Genomic DNA, 19,058 nt, shown 5'->3' with positions numbered 1-19,058 from the left:
CATAGCCAATCGACACCTTATTGCCTAAGGCGGTGCCAGTGGGGTCACAGCGTCCCGTCATCAGCGTGCAAAGAAAAAAAGTCAGGTGCCGACGGCGGGGAAATCTTTGGTTTTTCGGAGATCCATCCATCTCTCCGCTTGCTCGACACTGCATGGTTATATCCAGGTCTTTGCAGCTGCTCTAGCATCACTCTATTGCACTCCTCCGGCTCTTACTTCACTTGGACGCGCTCTCTTTAGTTTCCCTCGCCCTCTCCGCTTTTTCACCCAGTCATACTCATATCCATCATGGCGACGAATTCTATCAAGCTTTTGACTGGCAACAGTCACCCGGAATTGGCAAATTTGGTGGCAGATAGGTGCGGTTGAGCCCTTTGCGTCCTGATCATGGATATTGACTAACTGGAACATCTGCCTCGCAGGCTCGGTATCGAACTGACCAAGATCATGGTCCTGCAGTACTCGAACCAGGAAACAAGCGTGACAATTGGAGAGAGTGTCCGAGATGAGGACGGTATGGGCCCCTTACCGGCTCTCCCCTTGTTCTGAGGCCTTTTTTGGGCAATTGAAAGTTGACTGGCGTCCCTGCTCGTCGGTTATAGTATTCATCCTACAATCCACCCGGCCGAACGACATCAACGACGGTCTGATGGAGTTGCTTATCATGATCAATGCCTGCAAGACCGCTTCCGCGCGACGCATCACTGCTGTCATTCCGAACTTTCCCTATGCTCGCCAGGACAAGAAGGACAAGAGCCGTGCGCCCATCACCGCCAAACTCATGGCAAACATGCTGCAAACAGCTGGCTGCAACCATGTCATCACCATGGACCTCCACGCTAGTCAAATCCAGGGCTTCTTCAACGTCCCCGTTGACAACCTGTATGCTGAGCCCAGTATGCTTAAGTGGATCCGGGAGAATCTTGACGTGAGCAACTGTGTGATTGTCAGTCCTGACGCTGGTGGTGCTAAGCGGTAAGCGAATAATCTTTCTATTACAGCTATGCCCCGAGTTCGTGGTCCTGACTACTTGAGTCCAGAGCGACTGCAATCGCCGATCGACTTGATCTTCAGTTCGCCCTTATCCATAAGGAACGCCCCCGTCCCAACGAAGTCTCCCGCATGGTCCTCGTCGGCAGCGTGAAAGATAAAGTTGCCATCATTGTTGATGATATGGCCGATACATGCGGAACACTTGTCAAGGCCGCCGACACAGTGATGCAGCACGGCGCAAAGGAAGTCAATGCAATTGTTGTCCATGGTATCCTTTCGGGCAAAGCCATTGACAATGTGAACAACAGCTGCTTGAAGCGCATTGTCGTGACCAATACTGTCCCTCATAAGGAGAAGAAGGAGCTCTGTGACAAGATTGAGACCATTGATATCAGTCCCACGCTCGCCGAGGCTTGCCGCCGAACTCACAACGGCGAGTCCGTGAGCTTCCTGTTTTCCCACACGGTTGCCTAGAGTTTTTTTTCTCGTCCTCATGTGGGGTTTTTGTGGGGGATTTTCCGAAATATTGTGCATTACATCTCTTGATTTCTCTTTGATATGATACAACTGCAAGTAATGAAGCATGAACCAGAAACAAATTTTTTCAGGAGTCTGTTTGATCAGGTCGAAAAGTTGACGGCGTCTTTATCTTTTTATTTTCTCAGAAACGTTGAGTTCATGCATATGTGTATATACCTTATTATGCCGTCGGAGTTCATTGTTTTAGGATGGACTTGTTCACGTTTAGACGATTCTGGTTTACCGAGTGACGGGTCCCAATAGTCTTGACGTTTCTCTTTAACCGTATAATCCTACTAGTCGCTATCATAAGGACCACTTGATTTTCCATTCTAGAAATCTGTTGGCATATAGCCTTGGACAGACCATGTCTCTTGTATTTACCGAGATAAATCGGGCTCCGTTAATTTTAATAAACATAATGCTTCAGCCTGAACTCCCGGCAGAACGAAGATCTAATCAGGTTGTCGCGCCCCGCGCTTTGTCTGGCGGAATAAAAAAGTCTCAATGCAGAATATACTGAGGAATAACCCGATTTGCGCATCGACCATCAGCTAGTACCCTGGGGACCTAGGGTTGAATTGGTTTGCGACCAATGCATTTGGTTGAAAGGAAATCAAGTTATGGATGTGGTTAGCATAGAAACATACTCCGAACAATAAGCTAGCTGCGGCTGGATAGATCATGAAAGAGCATTTTAATTCTTTTAATCCACAGTCCAGCATGAGGAAAACAAAAGAGATAAAGTGATGAGTCCTAAGATAGATCGGCACAACACGACTTGCTTCGTTCGTTTGCTCCTTTCTTCTCCCTGAGCTCCGGAAAAAAGACACTCTTCCCTCCAAAAGAGTATCTTGCTCCGACTCGATGCGACACGCTACCCTGATGTTTCTTTTTACTAGAATATGAAAAGAAAGATGCAGTGAACATAGGAGGTAGGTATGACCGTCGATGTCTTGAGATTTCTTAATCCTTTTTGTGCATTTCCTTTCCTTTCCCTAGCCATAACAGAGAGACGTACGTAACCCGACCATTAGAAACCCCTCGGAGAAAGAAAGAATAGAAACCAAAACACCCTCTACTTCCTCATGGAAGACGCCCGTCGCTTGCGGAGCTCGTCCTTCTTGGCCTTCTCTTCGTGGACGCGGCTGGCGAGGAGCTTGGCGTAGTCGTTACTGTATATGTTAGCTAAATCGTACGATGATAGCTGGTCGAGTTTACTTACGCAGCTTCGCGGGCAGCCTCAGCGCGGCGGCGCTTGAGAGCAATCCTGTGACGCTTGCGCTGGAGACGCTGGGGAGTCACCAGACGCTGGATCTTGGGGGCCTTGGTGTAGTCCTTCTTGCCCTCCTTAGTGACGGTGCGGCGGATGACGAACTTGCGGACGTCGTCCTTCTTGTCAAGACCGAAGAAGTTGCGGATCTTGGTGGCGCGCTTGGGACCGAGACGCTTGGGAACGACAGTGTCGGTGAGACCGGGAAGCTCCCCCTCACCCTGCTTGACAATGCTGAGGGCAAGGACGGCGAGGTCCTGGCCAGTGATGGCACCACGAACACTCTTGCGCTTGCGCTCACCAGTGCGGCGGGGGCGGTAGCAGCTGTGGCCGTCGGCGAGGAGAAGGCGGGTACGGGTGGGGAGGAGAACTGTACGAGGAACGAGTGAGTTTCTTGCTTTGTCGTGGGAGTCGGATTGTTTGCGGCAGTCGTTACATACCACCCTGCTTCATGGGGAAACCTGTAAAATAAAATCGTTAGCCATTTGTTCCTCTGCCGAGTTTGACGATCTCCCCGCGCGACAAGTTAATTTCGGTGTCGTATCCATAACCCACGCCCAAACGCCAGAATTGCAACCAAATATCGGAAGATCCAGTCGTACCTTGCTTGTCGTTACCACCAGTGATCTTGAAGAGGTAACCCTTGAATTCGTCACCGAGAGAGTCGCCGGGAACCTAATAACCAGAAAGACGCCGCATCAGCCACCAATTCTCATATCATTCACCGTGCGTTCTTCATTTGTGTTTTCTTTTGCGTAGGACGGATATGTGCTTCGGGAATAGATGGATGGTTCGACTGACTTCGGTGCCCATGCGCTTCTCCATGAAAGGACGAAGCTTGCGCTCATCGTCAATTTCGACGATCTTCTGCGACCCATTGGCCGGGTAGGAAATGTTGAGCTTCATCTTGACGGTGATGCGCGGTCAAGACGGAGGGCGCGGGATTGTCGACGGTCGAAGTGGTGCGTTCGGTCGTTCAAGCGAAAACAAGTGTGGATTTTTGTGTCGATTTCCTTTTGGTGTAGCGAGAATTCGGTCTGTGGGTGGCTGAGTCAGCCACTAGCCTAGGACGGTTAGTGCTTCGGTAGGGCTCTTAGTCAGTTGACGCCTGAGGCTGTCGCAACAGAGGTAATCCTTTATTCAGGCATCGATTCTGATCTTCTCTCCCAAAATCGATTTGATCTTCGGAAAATCGTTCCAATGGGACAAGTCTGTACTCCGGGTCCTAGATTATAGCAGATGGACCTTTCAAACAATTTCGGGCTCTATGCTTGCAGACTTTCTAGTATTCCCTGACACCTTCCTCTTCCGCAGCAGTACGTAGACTAGGTGACGCAATCCACCGACATCCTCCAGTCTCCGTGCGGTTAAATCTCCAGAAGGAGAACGTCCATGATAGTTGCCGTTAGCCTTACAGCTTACAGGGAAACCTCCCCCTTTCTCTTTCTTCCACTTCCCCCTGAGGCATGTATATACCCACTTCCTCCCAATATCGTTAGAATATTACTTTTATCATTCATTTGCTTCCACCACTCTTTTTTCTCTTCTCCCCGCTCTTCTTTCTTCCTCCGTTCGCGGTTCGGAGTCTCACGCGACACACTGGATATCCACCCCGGGCCATCTCCGGCTCTTGATTTTCCAATCTCCATTCAGCTCTTTTAAGTAACCAACAATACAGAGTCTCTAGCCTCGAATTCCCGGCTTGTGACCTACTTTCTAGTATCATACCGGGCAGTTGGGGGGGAGGTCCATATTTCTATACGAACGCCGCCAATTCCCGACTCTCCGGTTTTACTTTCTAGACGCTGAGCGACTATCGCGGATAGCCGAAACCTGCGCATACGTCTTTCTGTCTGATTATGCGCCCAAAAATGAGGCTTACCAGCAAGTTTCACATCGTTTGCGCCTTTGCGGTGTTTAGCATCCTGCTTTCAGCCCTGTTTCTCGGCTCGCAGCGCTTCTACTACCGCAGGGTTGGCACCGCGGACCAGCCAACCGTGGAGTTCCAGGCGCCAGCCTCACCTGACCGCAGACTGGTCGTATTCGGCGATACATGGAGTGATAACAATGCTAAAGAGATTCAGGGTGGGAAAGTCTGGACCGACTGGCTCTGCTCTTTTGTAAGTCTTGACTGCAGCCGGCCAGTTCGGATATACCGGGGTTTAGCTAACTGAATGACTTCGCAGTTCTCATGTCATCATGAGAATCTTGCGCAAACTGCCAAATCTTTGAAGGGGACCTATATAGGATCTGTCGTGGATAATGAGGAACTTGCAGGCACCTTCCTCAACTTGTACAAGTCGCCGTTGTCTGATTTCAGAGCCCAGGTCAAACAGTGGGTGGACACTGAGACAAAAGGTATCCAGCAACTGGACGAAGCAGTCATTCATGATCGCCGCAATCGCACCATTGTGGTAGTTTCCTTCGGGGTTTGGGACTTGTGGAACATGATTGAGAAGGACTACGAGACAGCTACCAAGTCAATTGACCACATCGTTGAAGTTATCATGGAACAGTTCGAGGTGCTGTCTCAGCACTGGGGGGATGACGACCTCAAGATTGTCCTGACACTGGTCCCGGATGTGACTTTCCTTCCAGCCTTCCGCCCGCACGGAGACCAAAACGTTTCTCAATACAAAGAGACCGTCAAGCTTGTTTTCCACTGGAACAGCAAACTACGAAGCGCGGCGGAACAATGGGGAAAGGGGACGATTTACCTTTTCGATACGGAATCGTTTGTCTCCGATCTTATTCGAGACCGCCAGCTCTTCATGGCGGGAGTGGAAGAATCCAACGGGCTGGGGAAGAACCAAGATCCCGGCTGGGAGAATGTTGAGGACCCTTGCGTCGAAAGTAGTCAGCAGTGGGTGGTGACATCAGAGAGCAAGCACTGCGAACACCCGGACAAGTATCTTTTCTGGTAAATATGAACGATTACTCTCTCTCGTTTGGGAACTCTATTGACATGTGTTTCTAGGAACGATATGCATCTTGGTCCCTCTGCACACCGACTCATGGGCACAGAAGTGTTCCACGGAATCGAGGAGATGTGGCTCCGATAGTCGGAATGCAGATTATTGAGAGGCTAGAGTGCTTGGAGAGATACATGTCCTGATCGCATACCGAGGTACGATCCATTGCTTCAATAGGGAGCATGCACGGTTCTGCCGAATACTATAGCCAGCGGCCCGTTCCCGAAACGACTCAGAAGCGAGCGAACGGAGAGGACGGAGAGCTGCGTCTCCGGCTGAATCGCTCGGCCGCTCAGACGCCGGTTCCAGCCGCTACTACTAGTCGGTTAGTAGGTCTTAAAGTAAGACACGGTGTTCACAAATGATCGGAAGTGGAACAGAAGAACGACCAGCGGTTGGGTTAAGTGCGGGCTTGACATGGTGGTAGTATGACTCCAGAAATCGAAAGGGAACGCCCGACCGAGGCTCAAAAAAAAGGGTCCAAAGGTCGAGGTTGTAACACGATGATGAAAGTATGTAGCTGCGTGGGGGTGCAGGTGGGATCGGAATGTGAGAGAACCCGGTAGGAATCCAAGCTCCAAAATCCAGTCCCAGTTCCCAGAACAGAATTCCAAATCTCGAAGATCACATCTCGTAAAGGGTAACGGCGAAAGGTAGCAGCCGCGCAGCAGCCGGGCCCCAGTCCGGCCTCAAGTGACAGGCGGGGGCGGATCTGCCTGGAGTTCTTTGTTCTCTTATTCTTTGCTTCTTTCTTTGTCTTTCGGAGATTTGTTGGTGCCGGCGCAGTTGTGGTTGGCAGAGGTAAGCCTGGGCAGCACTACTGGTTGCCTGGAAGAGCGCTACTGGCGATTACTGGCAATTCACTGGTCCAAGCCTGGCTCTGTAGTCACACCAAAAGCCGAAGCTATTCTGTACTGGTGCAAGGCCATTGGCCGGTGACCTCCTGCAGCGCCGCATGCGGGCAGAACAAAGAAGGGCACCAGTGAACAATACTACTCCTGGTCTGCGGCTGCTTCTAGTGTCCTGGTCACCGTCACTCGCGTCCACAACGGGTCGTATGGAGTATTCCCAGCTTGCACATTGCTACCCTGCCTCCAGAGTGTCTCCCGGACCTCTCTACCAGGCCCAATTCCTGGTCGTCCCGCTCTCGATGTTCAGTTTGCGTACAATCAGAATGTCTCATTCCCTGTTTGGCGACTTTTCTCGTTAGGCACTCTGGGCGAGTGGACCAACCAACAGCCTAAAAACAAAGAAGCAATGATCCAGGGTCGGCGAGAAGAGAGGCTAAGGTCAGGTTGGTCTTTAATTGAACAAAGGACTTGAGAAGCCAATCCCAGCTGGCCCATAGTCTAGTTAACTGCTTGTCCCTCCAAACTAACCCCATCAAAGAAACACAAAAGAGAACCACGAATTGGATTAGTGAGCTGGCGAATTTTATTATTTATTTTTATCTATTTCATTTGATTATTGTGACCCTTCAAGCACGAGATTGCAGTCATCACTCCCGGCCTTTATACATACCGGGTTTCTTTCTTCCTTTCTTCTTACCTCCTCCCCTCGCTGCTTGTTCCTTTCTTCGGTCTCTCTTGCTCTGTCGTTTCTTTCAACACCTGCTCTTCCTCGTCTGCTCACCTTCGCCTCTCTACTCACTGAATTTCGCATTAAATAGATGTCTTACGATCGAGTTCTCCCCAAGCCTCCTGCTCTGCATCATGACTCTTCTCTGCCTAGACCGACCAGCAACCTTCTCGAACATAAGATAATGAACAACGATTCAACCATGGCCGACCTTCGAGTTCCCTCCTATCGCTACTCTGAAAGCCTGCCAAAGGTCGATCTCTTGTCTCTTCATCGGTCTAGGGTTAGCGCGGAAAAGGATCTATCCAGTCCCTCGACTGCCCTCGAACCTACCAAGCCGACGTCAACCCACTCCATCAAGACGATCCCGATGCGGGAACGCCCATCACCAGCAGATCGCTCAGTATCGTCCAGTCCAGTGAAGTCAACAGCGCAAGGCCAGAGAGAATCCGTCACACAGTTCTGTCTTTGCCAGCCGGACCCCAAGATTCCTCGACCACGCAATGGTATGTTGATAACCGTTAACTGCTTGCTTGAAATGATGAAACCAGAACCAGATGGATACTGAGTCTCATTACTTTCAGCTTTCATTCTATACCGCCAGCATTACCAAGGAGTAGTGGTGGCTCAGAACCCGGGCTTGGCTAATCCCGACATCTCTAAAATTATTGGCGAGCAATGGAGGAAGCTCCCACAAGCAACGAAAGATGAGTGGAAGGCTCTGGCAGAGGTACCAAAATCCAAGGAAGCGGTAATGCCGCGCTATTGTTCAGGCCACTAATGCGAAAGCAGGAAGAGAAAGCTCGACACCAGCAGCAATATCCCGAGTACCGTTATCAACCCCGTCGATACGGCCGCGATGGGTCTTCAAAGAGCCTGGGCTCGGGGCTGAGCCATAATCCCCCAGGTTCCACCATCTGTAACAGGTGTGGAGGCAGGATCATGAACCCACCAGTTTCACCAGATACTATTTTTCCTGGCGGCTCCGTAAGTAGTAGGAGGCATTCACTTGCGGAGCAGGGGTCGAGTCGGAACTATAGTGTGGACCAAGGATCAAGAGGCGTAAAGCACAGAAGTCATGGGCATGGTCATGCAGAACATCGTCCTTCTCGTGCACGGCAATGGGAGGAAAACGGATCTGTTTCCCCAGACTCGAAGCGACGCCGAACAAACCCTGACTCTCATGTGCCATACAGGACGGACTTCCACCGCGACAAGAGTCCACCAAATTCACCCTACTCAATGTCCCCTCATGCCGGTCGAACAGATAGCTTGAACGCGCCCCGGGGACTCAGCATCAGCCATAGCCTTGGAATGCAGGCGCCACGTGGTCTCCATCCAGTGAAAGAACACCCGCAACCGGATCCTAGCCTGACACTCCCCCCTCTGAAGGCATCGGCCTCCATGACAGGGGCCATGACGCCGGCCACCCCATTTTCGCAGGACGGTTTCCATAAGGATAAAGAATCAGCAGTGATGAGCATCCCGTTCCTTAACAAGATCAAACTGCTGGCCAAGATATCACCTCAACTCCCTATATCCTGCCGCGAAGGTGACCCTAGGCGACGCGGACCTGTTATTGCCGTTGATGGGCAAGATGCAGGATTGGTGAAAACCGTTACGGAATACCTGAGCAATGCCATGTCCAAGGAAGGCAAGTTCCAGGTCCGCGTCTTCGACGGTCCCGAGATCTCAGAGCCAAAGCCAAAACGCGAAGGCAGCGTCGAGTCCGGGGAAATGGGCGACAAGCAGGTCGAGTACTTCAGCCGCATCTCTAAATGGCACCAGGTCTCTGAAGGGATCAAAAATTTTGTCAAGTCCGAACCGCTGCGCCGCTTCACGGATTCAGGTTCAGCAAACGAGGATGACGAATCCCCTCATGTCTCACCGAAGACCATCGGCCCTAACAAAGCCACAGAAGTGAACATAAGCTCCCCGCATTCCTCTAGCGAGAACGGATCAGAAGCTGCATCATCCCCGCCAGAGACTACATTTACCCCCAACTCAAGCTCCACCGCTTTGCCGGTGGCAATAGTTCCGCGATATCAGCTTACAACAGCTGACGCATACGCATGCATGGTTCCTATAGCCGACCAATACAACGTGGCCGATCACTGGCAGTGGATGGCAGCTCTCTGGCGCGGTGCCGTGGGGCCGGATATCACGGTTTACATCCGGGAGTGCGACATACAAGAGTTGAAGCAAGTCGGAAACCCAGTTGAGATCCGCCTGCAGGATGCCAAGGCGGTTGTCGTGCGGAGACTCGCGAATGCCCCTGGCCCAAAGGAGCTGGAGGAAAAAGTTCTTAAGCGATTAGGTTTCGAAATTGAAGATTACATTACACAATAAAAAGGGTGTTTTGATAAATTTTTCTGTTTTAATCGCAGTGCGTCGTTTTTTTAGCATAGGTGGGATCTACTGGGAGGGCATCTGTTCGCGAACCATATCTGCATGCGGCGGACTACTTGAAGTTTTTTTTTGGGGGGGGGAGGCGGGGGGGTGGGATTAGCTTGGGAGGCCTTTGCCGATTTAGCTCGGAGTCAGAATTTCCTGGTATGATACTTTAATGTCTTTCAATCCTACATCGGATGCTCGTCGACCGTGCCATTCCTTGTCATATATACTATTGGTAATGGTCCCATATTAGCGCCAGTCAATCTACAAACCGAAATTTGTGGCGTAGGCCGCATGTCGAATAAGTTAAACCAATATATATCAGACGTTCAGGCGCTATTTATCATCACATACAATATAACAGCATCAAGTCTGGTAGGTCCAGAGACCCTTGAGCTCAACAAGGTCACCATTGTCCAACAGGCAAAAGGGCTCAGTCCTACTTCTCAAGCACGCATGTTTACGCCTGAGATCATCATCCTACAATCACCATCAACCGCCCTCCTGTAACAGCAGTACCACTATAGTCATTGTTATGGGGAACGATATATTTATCCTCATCGTGGAACAGACGGTTAACAGTGACGAGTAGTCTGAGGGCGACTCTATCGGCGAAGCCTGGCCGCCATATCAACTACACGAGGCAGTAAGCAAACGAAAATCTTCGGTGCAGGATAGATAGTTGGTTTCTGGGCTGCAGAGCGCTGGCGAGCGGGTTACATGTTCGAATACCAGTTAGCCCGTTGCCAAGTCCATAGAGATGCCCTAACTGGGTTCTTTGCGGCGGTGGGGAGACTGGGTCGAGATAACTAAACCTAAATACAGCCTAAAGAGACTGCATGCTAGGTTGCTTAGAGAATTTTAGCTAGCTAGGGTATCTCCTGCTGTGTGACTCCACTAGCATTGGGTGGAAGGGCAAAGGTAATTTTTAGGGGATCATTCTGACGGCCTTTCTGCAGTCATAATCACAGAACTACGGAGCTGTGGTTTTGAATATCATCAGTCGGAAGCCTTGAGCAACTGGTATTAGTGTTCGTAAATATTAAAATGCAGACCAGACGTATGGCAATTCATGGCCTCGTAGTTGCACTCGGTAAAGAGTGTACAAAGTGATTCAGCATCACGTGCACGAAAGACTCAATAATCATACTAAGCCGCATCGGGAAAAGTGCAAGGCAATGTCACTCCTAGCCCAATCAGGATCTCGGATAAGAGATAGCCTCATGGGAGGTATCGAGCCTCACTCCCCTCTTTTCATCCACCTATTCTCATATATAATGCAGGAATACGGGCCCGAGAGTCCATTTAGCTTACTAACCCAGAAAATATACATGGAAAGGTGTCTTCTAACTTTCAACTCTTTATTCAGATGAAGCTAACTATTCTCAAGGTGTGTTACTACTCTCAATGACTCGGACGTCTTGCGAGCCCGCAAACGTTTCAGAATACAGACTCATTGTATGCATCTAGTTGATAACACAATAGGTTTCGGGATCTTACAGAGCCCTGTTGTTATGATGGCTCCCTCACACCCAGTGGAGTCAACGCCTAACATTTCTGGAGACGCTGCTGATGCGACTTTCACATCCACAAACCCAGCAACTCCCGAGTCCCTGGTAGAGACTCAGAAAACAGATATGGCGCTTCTGCTCGAGAATCTGGATTCGTTTATCGCCGTCGGCGTTTTAGAAAAGGGTGTTCCTGGATTCCCTGCTGCCGAAATCAATGCATTGGAAAAACAGAATTGGGTACGGACTACGACCCACGAAGATCATCTCAATCCCCAAATCAGCTATGTCCGTGTTTATGTTTTGCCCGATGATGTTGGGCGGAAGTTCATACCACGCTCTAGCGCCCCACTTAGAAAAGCCCTGAAAGCTGTCATGTCCAAAGTGGACCCCTCCCCCGACGCTTGGGCTGGGCAGGAGAGATCGGGCCAGAGGATAGTGGACCTCTCTTCTGTTGGTGCCGAAGATGAGTCTCTGTGGTATATCTTTAATACCCTCGAAGGTCCAAGTCCCGATGTAGAGATGATGCGGGATCCATACGCCAAGCTAGCCATGCAGGATTTACTCTCTACCACCGCTTCAGATGAGAGCGCGGTTGAGAAAGGGCAAACCTATACTGGCGTCCTGGGTCTTAAAACACCACTCTATCCCTATCAAAGGCGTTCGGCGGCTACGATGATTCAGCGAGAAGTACAGCCGCATCAAATGCTGGACCCGCGACTTCAGTCTTGTTCAAGCCCAACTGGCCAAAAATACTACTACGACAAGGAAAAGGGCAAAATCGCGCGAGAGCGAACGATGTATTCGGAGGCCTGTGGAGGGATACTCGCGGAGACTATGGGCTGCGGTAAGACTCTGATTTGCCTAGCTGTGATTTTAGCTACCCGTGGCCACTTTCCGCAAATTCCCCTCGAGTATCAGTCCATGAGAAATCCGGAGAGGACTCAGACTAGGAGTCTCCTTGAGATGGCGGCGGCTGCTGCTGGTCGGTTGTCGTTGCCTTGGAAAGCACATTTTAATTACTTGAGTCAAATGGGGGAGATTTACGATGGGTGTATCAAGTCTTGCGAGGCAAACCGCGGCTCATATATCTTTCGCCCGCCGGCAGGGAGATATACTGGCCGTACTGTTGTGGAATACCCCCGCATCCATCTTCATTCAGGGACTTTAATAGTAGTACCCCCCAATCTGGTTGACCATTGGATGAGTGAGATTGCGATGCACACCGAGGGCCTGAAGACTCTCACGTTGCGGAGCAGCGCAGACTTGACACCGCCGCCCGAGGACTTATTCGCTTATGACATTGTTCTTTTCTCAAGAACTCGATTTGAGAAAGAGGCGGATGACTTTAATGGAGGCGGCCGGGACCGCCGCAAGGAGCCTTCGCCGTTAACAAAGCTCCATTGGCTCAGGGTTATTGTAGATGAAGGGCATAACGTCGCCGGCCATGGCCACAAGACGAATATGTCGCACCTTCTCGATCAGATCCACGTCGAGAGACGGTGGGTTGTTTCTGGTACTCCGTCCAGTGGGCTGTATGGGGTTGAAGTCAGCCTGGCGTCTCGTGAAACACACACGAGCGACACTGATTTGACCGAGGCAACGACCGCCGTGCTTCACGGTAGGAAGAAGACCGGAAAGGGGTTGGATAGCGAGCTAAAAGATCTCGACAAGTTACGTCGAATTGTTGTTGACTTCCTGGGCCTCAAGCCCTGGTCTAACTCGAGGAGCGATGATCCCGCTGACTGGGCGACGTACATCAAGCCAGTTGGACCTAATGGGAGGCGACGAAAGGCGCCATCCCTCCGAGCAACGCTGCAAGGCCTAGTTGTACGTCATCGGCTGGATGTTATTAACAATGAAATCCCTTTGCCACGATTGTACAATAAAGTCGTTCATCTTGAACCGACTTTTTACGATAAACTGAGTCTAAACTTGTTTATTTTCATCCTGGCTGTCAACGCGGTCACGTCAGAACGGCAAGATATAGATTACATGTTTCACCAACGCAACAGAAAACATCTCAGCCGTGTCATCAGCAATCTGCGACAAGCTGGGTTCTGGTGGGCGGGCTCCGACTTCGACTTACAGGGGACGGTCAATGTCGCTACGACATATCTTGAGCAGAACAGAGAGACAATGACTGAAGACGACATCTCAACACTCACGCAAGGCATCAAAATTGCTCAGACAGCACTCAACTCTGGTGCCTGGAATGGATTCAAGAACATGCATGAACTGGGCGTTTTTGTCACTGGCTTTCCATCAGAGGCTCGAAACTTTTGGGCCCTAGATCCCGCACAGGCCCAGTGTGAGCCTCTTTTACTCGGAATCTCACAAGCTCGTCTCGCTCAGCAATTCGTAACGAAACATCTCTGTGAACCTGACCCAGCCGAAGGCCTGTCGGGCGCTGGCATCAAGATACGTAGGGAGTTGTCTCACCGCGAAGGATTTGATGCATCAGTCGCGGCCCCTAAGAAGACTTCCCCAGAGAGCTCGGTTAAACGCAAAGCCAAGCAAACATTTCTGAATGGGATATACAAGGAACTGCCCCCTTATTCGCCCCTCACACAAACTAAACTGATCGCGACTGCATCAGCCAAACTAACGTACCTATTAGACCAGGTTCAAGAACACTCCAAGGCTGAAAAGATCATCATCTTCTATGACAATAACAACTCGGCATACTGGATTGCCGAGGGCCTCGAACTGCTGGGGGTGGACTTCCGGATCTACGCTAACACATTAAAACCGACCCTCCGCGAAGAATACTTAATCCTATTTCGCGAATTTGAGCAGGTCCGCGTACTCCTAATGGACCTCCGGCAAGCCTCGCACGGGCTGCACATTGCACAGGCCTCGCGAGTGTACATAGTCAATCCAATTTGGCAACCGAACATAGAGTCTCAAGCTATCAAGCGTGCCCACCGCATTGGGCAGACCCGTCCCGTCTTCGTCGAGACCCTCGTGCTCCGCGACACGCTCGAGGACAAGATTCTCCAACGCCGGAAAGCCATGGCAGATGTTGAGATTCAAAATGATCTGCTGGATGACTATACCATGAGCTCAATCATCCAGCATGAGCGTTTCATTCCCATGCCCTGCTGTGAGGACTCAACGTCCCTGGCTTTCCTCCGCCATCCAACTGGTTTCTTCAATAGACATCGTCTACCGATTCCTGATAACGACGAAGTGCAGACGAGGCCGAGGATGGAAGCGAAAGCGGAGGGAAATACGCTTCTCACTACGCCAGTAAAACGGAGGCGCAGTGTTAGTGTGACCCCAACCAGTAGCAAGGGAGTTGGGTTTGTGAATTTAGAGCCAGATCTCCTTTCACCTTCGGCTAAAAGACGGCGGTCACCATCTCGTCTGCAGTTTCGTGATCCGAATGGAATAATCATGGAGTCTCCCCGTCCGAAGAGGAGTATTTCTCCTGCTCAACGCTTCGTTGTTCGCTCCGCTGTTGAAACTGACGCCGAACTAGCGGGTGCTAGGTAGATGTATTGTAGTTAGCGGCAGCACAGTATATTATAATACTATCAGATACCCCAGTTCAAAAAGCTGTAGCTGACTTTCAGGGCTTGTTAGTTTTGTAGATTCCGTACGCCAGCTGCCCAATTTTTCGAACTTGGAATAGTGTCAAACTTACCTAATCCGGAAGCCCACATTGATCACATGATATTACGACCCACATTTCTACGATTCCAACCACCATCAACGAACATCTGGAAATGACGACAGGACCTCAACTAGAGCAGGGTTAAGAAAAAACAATAGAAACATGCCGACTTTCATATTCGCCCTCTCGGGCCCCTCCTCCAGCGGCAAAACAACCCTCGCCCGCCTCCTGCAGCGCATTTTCTCCAACCAGCCACAAACGCAAGAAGGATCACAATTGTCGAAGCTGATATCCACATTCATAATCCATGAAGACGACTTCTACTATTCGGATGATAAGTATGCATATGTCCCTCCTTTCCACCCCTTAGAACAATCATGAAGCAATTTATGAACTACCCCGCGAGTTCACTCTAAGCTAATCCGATTCCAGAATCCCCTATACAACCACCAAATCTGGCGCCAGAATTCAAGACTGGGATTGTTTGGGTGCCTTGGACATAAAATTTCTGACGTCGGCACTCCGCTACGTGCACGAGCACGGGCACCTTCCGCCTCGACTGCGCTCAAAGGAGGATCTAAATGAAGTTTCGCCGGGGTCGGGGGTGGATGATGCGCTCGTTGATGAGCTGAGAGGGTACGTCTCTAGCCGGACTCAGATGATTTTATTGTCATCTTCGTCAATGGTTGCGGAAGAGCGACTAGATGGAAAGGAAAAAGTGACGATAGCACTCCTAGAAGGATTCCTGCTATATGCGCCACCCGCAACAGAAAAAGGTGGAAAAGAACATGGACTCCGCGGTGTTCATGACCAGATTGATTTGCCAATGTTTCTGGCTGCGCCGTATGACCTTGTCAAGGAAAGGAGGGAGAAGAGGAGCGGGTATGTGACTATTGGGCCTGCTCCGACGACAGAGTTGCCGCAGAGGTCGTCATCGGCCTCAGAAGCTGAGGAAGAAAGGGTGGACCTGGAGGTCGAGGATGATCGGCCGCCACAGAACTTTTGGACAGACCCGCCTGGTTATGTGGATGATATTGTTTGGCCGCGTTATGTGAGGGATCATGCATGGTTGTTGCTTCCTGAAGACGACGGCGCCGAGGCCTTGCCTACTGAGGATCAGGATGAGCTGATCCGCAGAGTCGGGCAGGGCGTGAAGCTGAGAATGGATGCTGGCGTTACTGTTGCTCCTGGCCAGGGAGCCCTCCCTATGGCGGATCTGCTAAAGTGGGCGGTTGAGGAGATCTTGAAACACCTGGAAAAGAGCACAAGGCCCTGAATATAGTCATTGCGTACATGGTACTTGTTCTAGTTATACCATCATGATTTTGACGCAACGCCAGAACTACTCTTAAACAGGCCCCGTCCAACCTAGCCAATAATCGACCCTGTCCCTAAGAGAGACTGAAGGCTTTGCACGCTCCTCAACTTTTACCTCCATCTCCACGCTCTGCGCATTTTGTTTTCCATCACTGGCAGGCATCTTTGCTTCCTCACCACCCGCAAGGCTGGCCGCATGTCTGTCATCATCCAATGCGTTCAAATTGGGTTTTGAGTCAAGATTACCGAGCCATTTTTGATAGTCTTTGAACTGCGTCTCCAAAGAATGAAACGACGGTAATTGCTCTGTCTGCTGCAAAACTTCCACGTGCCCCATTGAAGACGGGTGCGTCCTGGAACTTCGATCGGGGAGCTTAACATAAGCGAACCGTAACACAGCAAGGCAAAGTACTCCCACCAGAACTCGCTTCAGAAAATGGCTCGGGTTCAGGCCATCCTGCATCTCAGCTGTCCATTTAGACCGCGATGCGTTTGAAGCTGCCGCAGGCTGCGAAAGAATACTTTCCGCATCCTCGCTCACGTCGTCAGGAGCCTGCTCATAGTCCCTGTATATTTGAGCGATTTCACTACTGTCGCAGTTCACTTCGGTGGCGTCAATCCTGGAGTACAAGTATGACGGGTCGTTCATTACTTCCAACAATTTGTACCGCAGCGAGTGCTGACTGAGCTCATGAGACGTCGACAATGCTGGATATATTCGTGGAATCCAATACGCTGCTCTGCGACCGGGGAACTCTATCGTCCATCTCAGATAGAGCCTATCAATATCTTTTGGCGAGCAGACCACACGGATACGGGAGACTCCAATTTTGGTCCTCCTGGCGGTGATGCAGATACTCTTCGTAACCCGTTGCTGGGAAGTCAGGTCACAATAGAAGAAACCACTTGGACCACCATCCACACAAAGGGGAATGATGCACCTCTTACTCCAGAAACAGCGGTTGTACAGTCGTACGGAGCACGCTGCATGGCATCTCATCTGGATAACTGACTGATCACTTTGTCCGGGTGTAGTTGCGACTCCGACTATACTCTGGGAAATGATTTCCTGGTCCACAGTGAAATCACCAATTTCGCCGCAGAACTCTCTGCTGCATCGGCGAAGGGGGATCACTAGGTTTCCAGTGCTAACGAACTCCGCAATGAGGCAGTCTTCGACAATAGTTGCTCTATTAACATCTGTGGTCCGAATCTCAAGTCCGTGCTGAGCAGGCATAAGGAAGAGGAGAACCCCAATCCTGCCACTCTTTGTTCTTGGAATTCCCGGGATTTCCAGATCGCTCCATCCCTGTTCGTTCGGATAGTATATAGAGCGGGCTGCAATTATAGTGACCTTGTATGTTGCTGGAAGTACCCGTTTAGAGTTTCTGAGGATAAGCAGCCCATTTACCACTTCCACTTCTGGCTGATCGGATGGCTCCGGCTGTTCGACGTCGGTACGTTCCCCGGGGCGGCGGGAATCTCCTGAATTCCCCGGTACGTAACATAATCTCGTCTTGCCGCTAGATATAAGGCTAGTCCGTTCCATAGCGGCTCCCAGCTCCCTAGATGTAGCTGGCGACGATATCTGGCCTTCGGAACGTTCTGTGACAGTTGGCGCGTCGTTGGGTATTTGAAAGCGGACCCTGGTTTCCTTAACTGATTGTGCTTTGCGAGTAGCAGTTGCCGGTGCTTGGTCTTCAAGGGCACCTCTACTCGTCAGATGGAATCCCACGGCGGTGGTAGCAAAACTTGTTAACTGTAAAGTCTCTGAACTGCCAGTTGATGCTGGCTTAGGAATGAGACTGGACTTCTGTGGCTGTTTCCCTTTGGGCGTGGACTTTCCTGGCGATACTAACTTGTCCATGAGCCATGCTTCTGTAACAGTGGATCTACTCGGGTTTCTAGGACTGGCGTTTTCATTGGGGATAGTTAGGCCTGTGGTTTTCGTCGGTCCTGATTTCCTTGCGCCCAAATTTTTTGGGCTTCTGGGACTCTCCATTTGTTTGTGTGAGGCATCTAAATGCTCCGATGACAAACTTTCCGTAGGTCGATCCGCTGGACTTGCTGGTGCGAACCGACTCTTTTGCCGCATTTTATGGTTACTGATATCCTTGAGAACTCCATGCGTGTCGCCCACATCTGACCCAGAATCAGGAAGCTCGGCGTCACTGGCGCTTCTCTTTCGTGATCTAGTGAAGCTCTCGGCCTCAGACGCAACTGAATCAGATCGGCATCTAGTAGTTGGCGTCGAAGGTACAGGATTTCCCAGAACAACTTCAGCACTGCGGGCATCCGAGCCGTTCTTAATGCTTCCACTCGCTACAAGTGCCTGCTCCTTTTCTTCCACAATTGGCAGGGTTTCTGGTATGCAACCCGAGCAGCCATCAACGAACAGTCCAGTATCACGGCTGGCGTCGCGTACAAGAGGGGAGAACCCAAAAAGAGGGCTTTGTGGGGTTTTCGTATCGTCCAGGTCGCCTGTATCATCTTCGGTTTGTGGAAGGCGTTCTAGAAAGGATTCTTCGAAAAATATGCCGGGGCTGCGTAAACTCAACAGCTGAAGCTGCGTGTTTGGGACACATTTGACCTAAATCAGACATTCTCAGTGCGGGATGCGACGCAAGACGTGAAGACAGACCCCTTACCTCCAGAGAAATTCTAATATTCGATACTTCCTCATACTCCCCACTCCAAGTGCACCGGATCTCCAGGTTGTCATACTCAGGCTCTGGAACTGGGGGCTGACTACGATGTCTCTGATTTGTCGTCATGGTTCATGAGCCGTGAATCTGACTGGAAATAGAGGAAGACAAGCTCAAATTAGAATATATTATGAGGCTGGTATTGAGAAGAGTATCTTCTCATAAGTTGGGAGTAAGGTT

At 50.6% G+C, this 19,058-nt stretch overlaps 6 protein-coding genes across 6 annotated transcripts, besides 1 other annotated feature; 4 read left to right on the top strand and 2 right to left on the bottom strand.

The window, feature by feature from the left end:
• Positions 1-19,058: part of a sequence feature (contig 1.29 1..525887(1)) that runs on past both edges of the window.
• On the top strand, positions 134-1,723 carry ANIA_01965 (ribose phosphate diphosphokinase subunit prs2). The gene is made up of 4 exons (XM_654477.2): positions 134-359; positions 423-514; positions 603-975; positions 1,041-1,723. Exons 1-4 carry the CDS (start codon positions 289-291, stop codon positions 1,465-1,467), a joined length of 963 nt encoding a protein of 320 aa, XP_659569.1. The 5' UTR covers positions 134-288; the 3' UTR covers positions 1,468-1,723.
• On the bottom strand, positions 2,283-3,767 carry ANIA_01964 (40S ribosomal protein eS6). The gene is made up of 5 exons (XM_654476.2): positions 3,587-3,767; positions 3,388-3,460; positions 3,226-3,246; positions 2,738-3,155; positions 2,283-2,687 (listed from the first exon to the last, which is right to left on the bottom strand). Exons 1-5 carry the CDS (start codon positions 3,689-3,691, stop codon positions 2,591-2,593), a joined length of 714 nt encoding a protein of 237 aa, XP_659568.1. The 5' UTR covers positions 3,692-3,767; the 3' UTR covers positions 2,283-2,590.
• ANIA_01963 (uncharacterized protein) lies at positions 4,657-5,847 on the top strand (the record flags this gene model as incomplete). Its single annotated transcript, XM_654475.1, has 3 exons — positions 4,657-4,905; positions 4,972-5,705; positions 5,763-5,847. The coding sequence occupies 3 exons, from the start codon at positions 4,657-4,659 to the stop codon at positions 5,845-5,847; spliced, it is 1,068 nt and encodes a 355-aa protein (XP_659567.1).
• On the top strand, positions 7,538-9,684 carry ANIA_01962 (putative HMG box transcriptional regulator; the record flags this gene model as incomplete). Its single annotated transcript, XM_654474.1, has 3 exons — positions 7,538-7,841; positions 7,920-8,086; positions 8,128-9,684. The coding sequence occupies 3 exons, from the start codon at positions 7,538-7,540 to the stop codon at positions 9,682-9,684; spliced, it is 2,028 nt and encodes a 675-aa protein (XP_659566.1).
• ANIA_01961 (uncharacterized protein) lies at positions 11,247-16,132 on the top strand (the record flags this gene model as incomplete). Its single annotated transcript, XM_654473.1, has 3 exons — positions 11,247-14,731; positions 15,015-15,194; positions 15,289-16,132. 3 exons carry the CDS (start codon positions 11,247-11,249, stop codon positions 16,130-16,132), a joined length of 4,509 nt encoding a protein of 1,502 aa, XP_659565.1.
• Positions 16,205-18,947, bottom strand: ANIA_01960 (uncharacterized protein; the record flags this gene model as incomplete). Its single annotated transcript, XM_654472.1, has 2 exons — positions 16,205-18,763; positions 18,822-18,947. The coding sequence occupies 2 exons, from the start codon at positions 18,945-18,947 to the stop codon at positions 16,205-16,207; spliced, it is 2,685 nt and encodes an 894-aa protein (XP_659564.1).

Source organism: Aspergillus nidulans, chromosome VII (assembly GCF_000011425.1).
Source record: "Aspergillus nidulans FGSC A4 chromosome VII".
Classification (NCBI taxonomy): Eukaryota; Fungi; Ascomycota; class Eurotiomycetes; order Eurotiales; family Aspergillaceae; genus Aspergillus; species Aspergillus nidulans.
The sequence above is the reverse complement of the archived record's forward strand: the minus strand, read 5'-3'. Positions and strand labels throughout refer to the sequence as shown.

Bases quoted from the DNA above. Each gene is read 5' to 3' on its own strand.
- ANIA_01965 (XM_654477.2), top strand. From the start codon at position 289: ATGGCGACGAATTCTATCAAGCTTTTGACTGGCAACAGTCACCCGGAA. The intron at 360-422 runs GTGCGGTTGAGC...TCTGCCTCGCAG, and splicing joins GCAAATTTGGTGGCAGATAG to GCTCGGTATCGAACTGACCA. The intron at 515-602 runs GTATGGGCCCCT...CGTCGGTTATAG, and splicing joins GAGTGTCCGAGATGAGGACG to TATTCATCCTACAATCCACC.
- ANIA_01964 (XM_654476.2), bottom strand. From the start codon at position 3,691: ATGAAGCTCAACATTTCCTACCCGGCCAATGGGTCGCAGAAGATCGTC. The intron at 3,156-3,225 runs GTATGTAACGAC...TTCCTCGTACAG, and splicing joins TTTCCCCATGAAGCAGGGTG to TTCTCCTCCCCACCCGTACC. The intron at 2,688-2,737 runs GTAAGTAAACTC...TAACATATACAG, and splicing joins GAGGCTGCCCGCGAAGCTGC to TAACGACTACGCCAAGCTCC.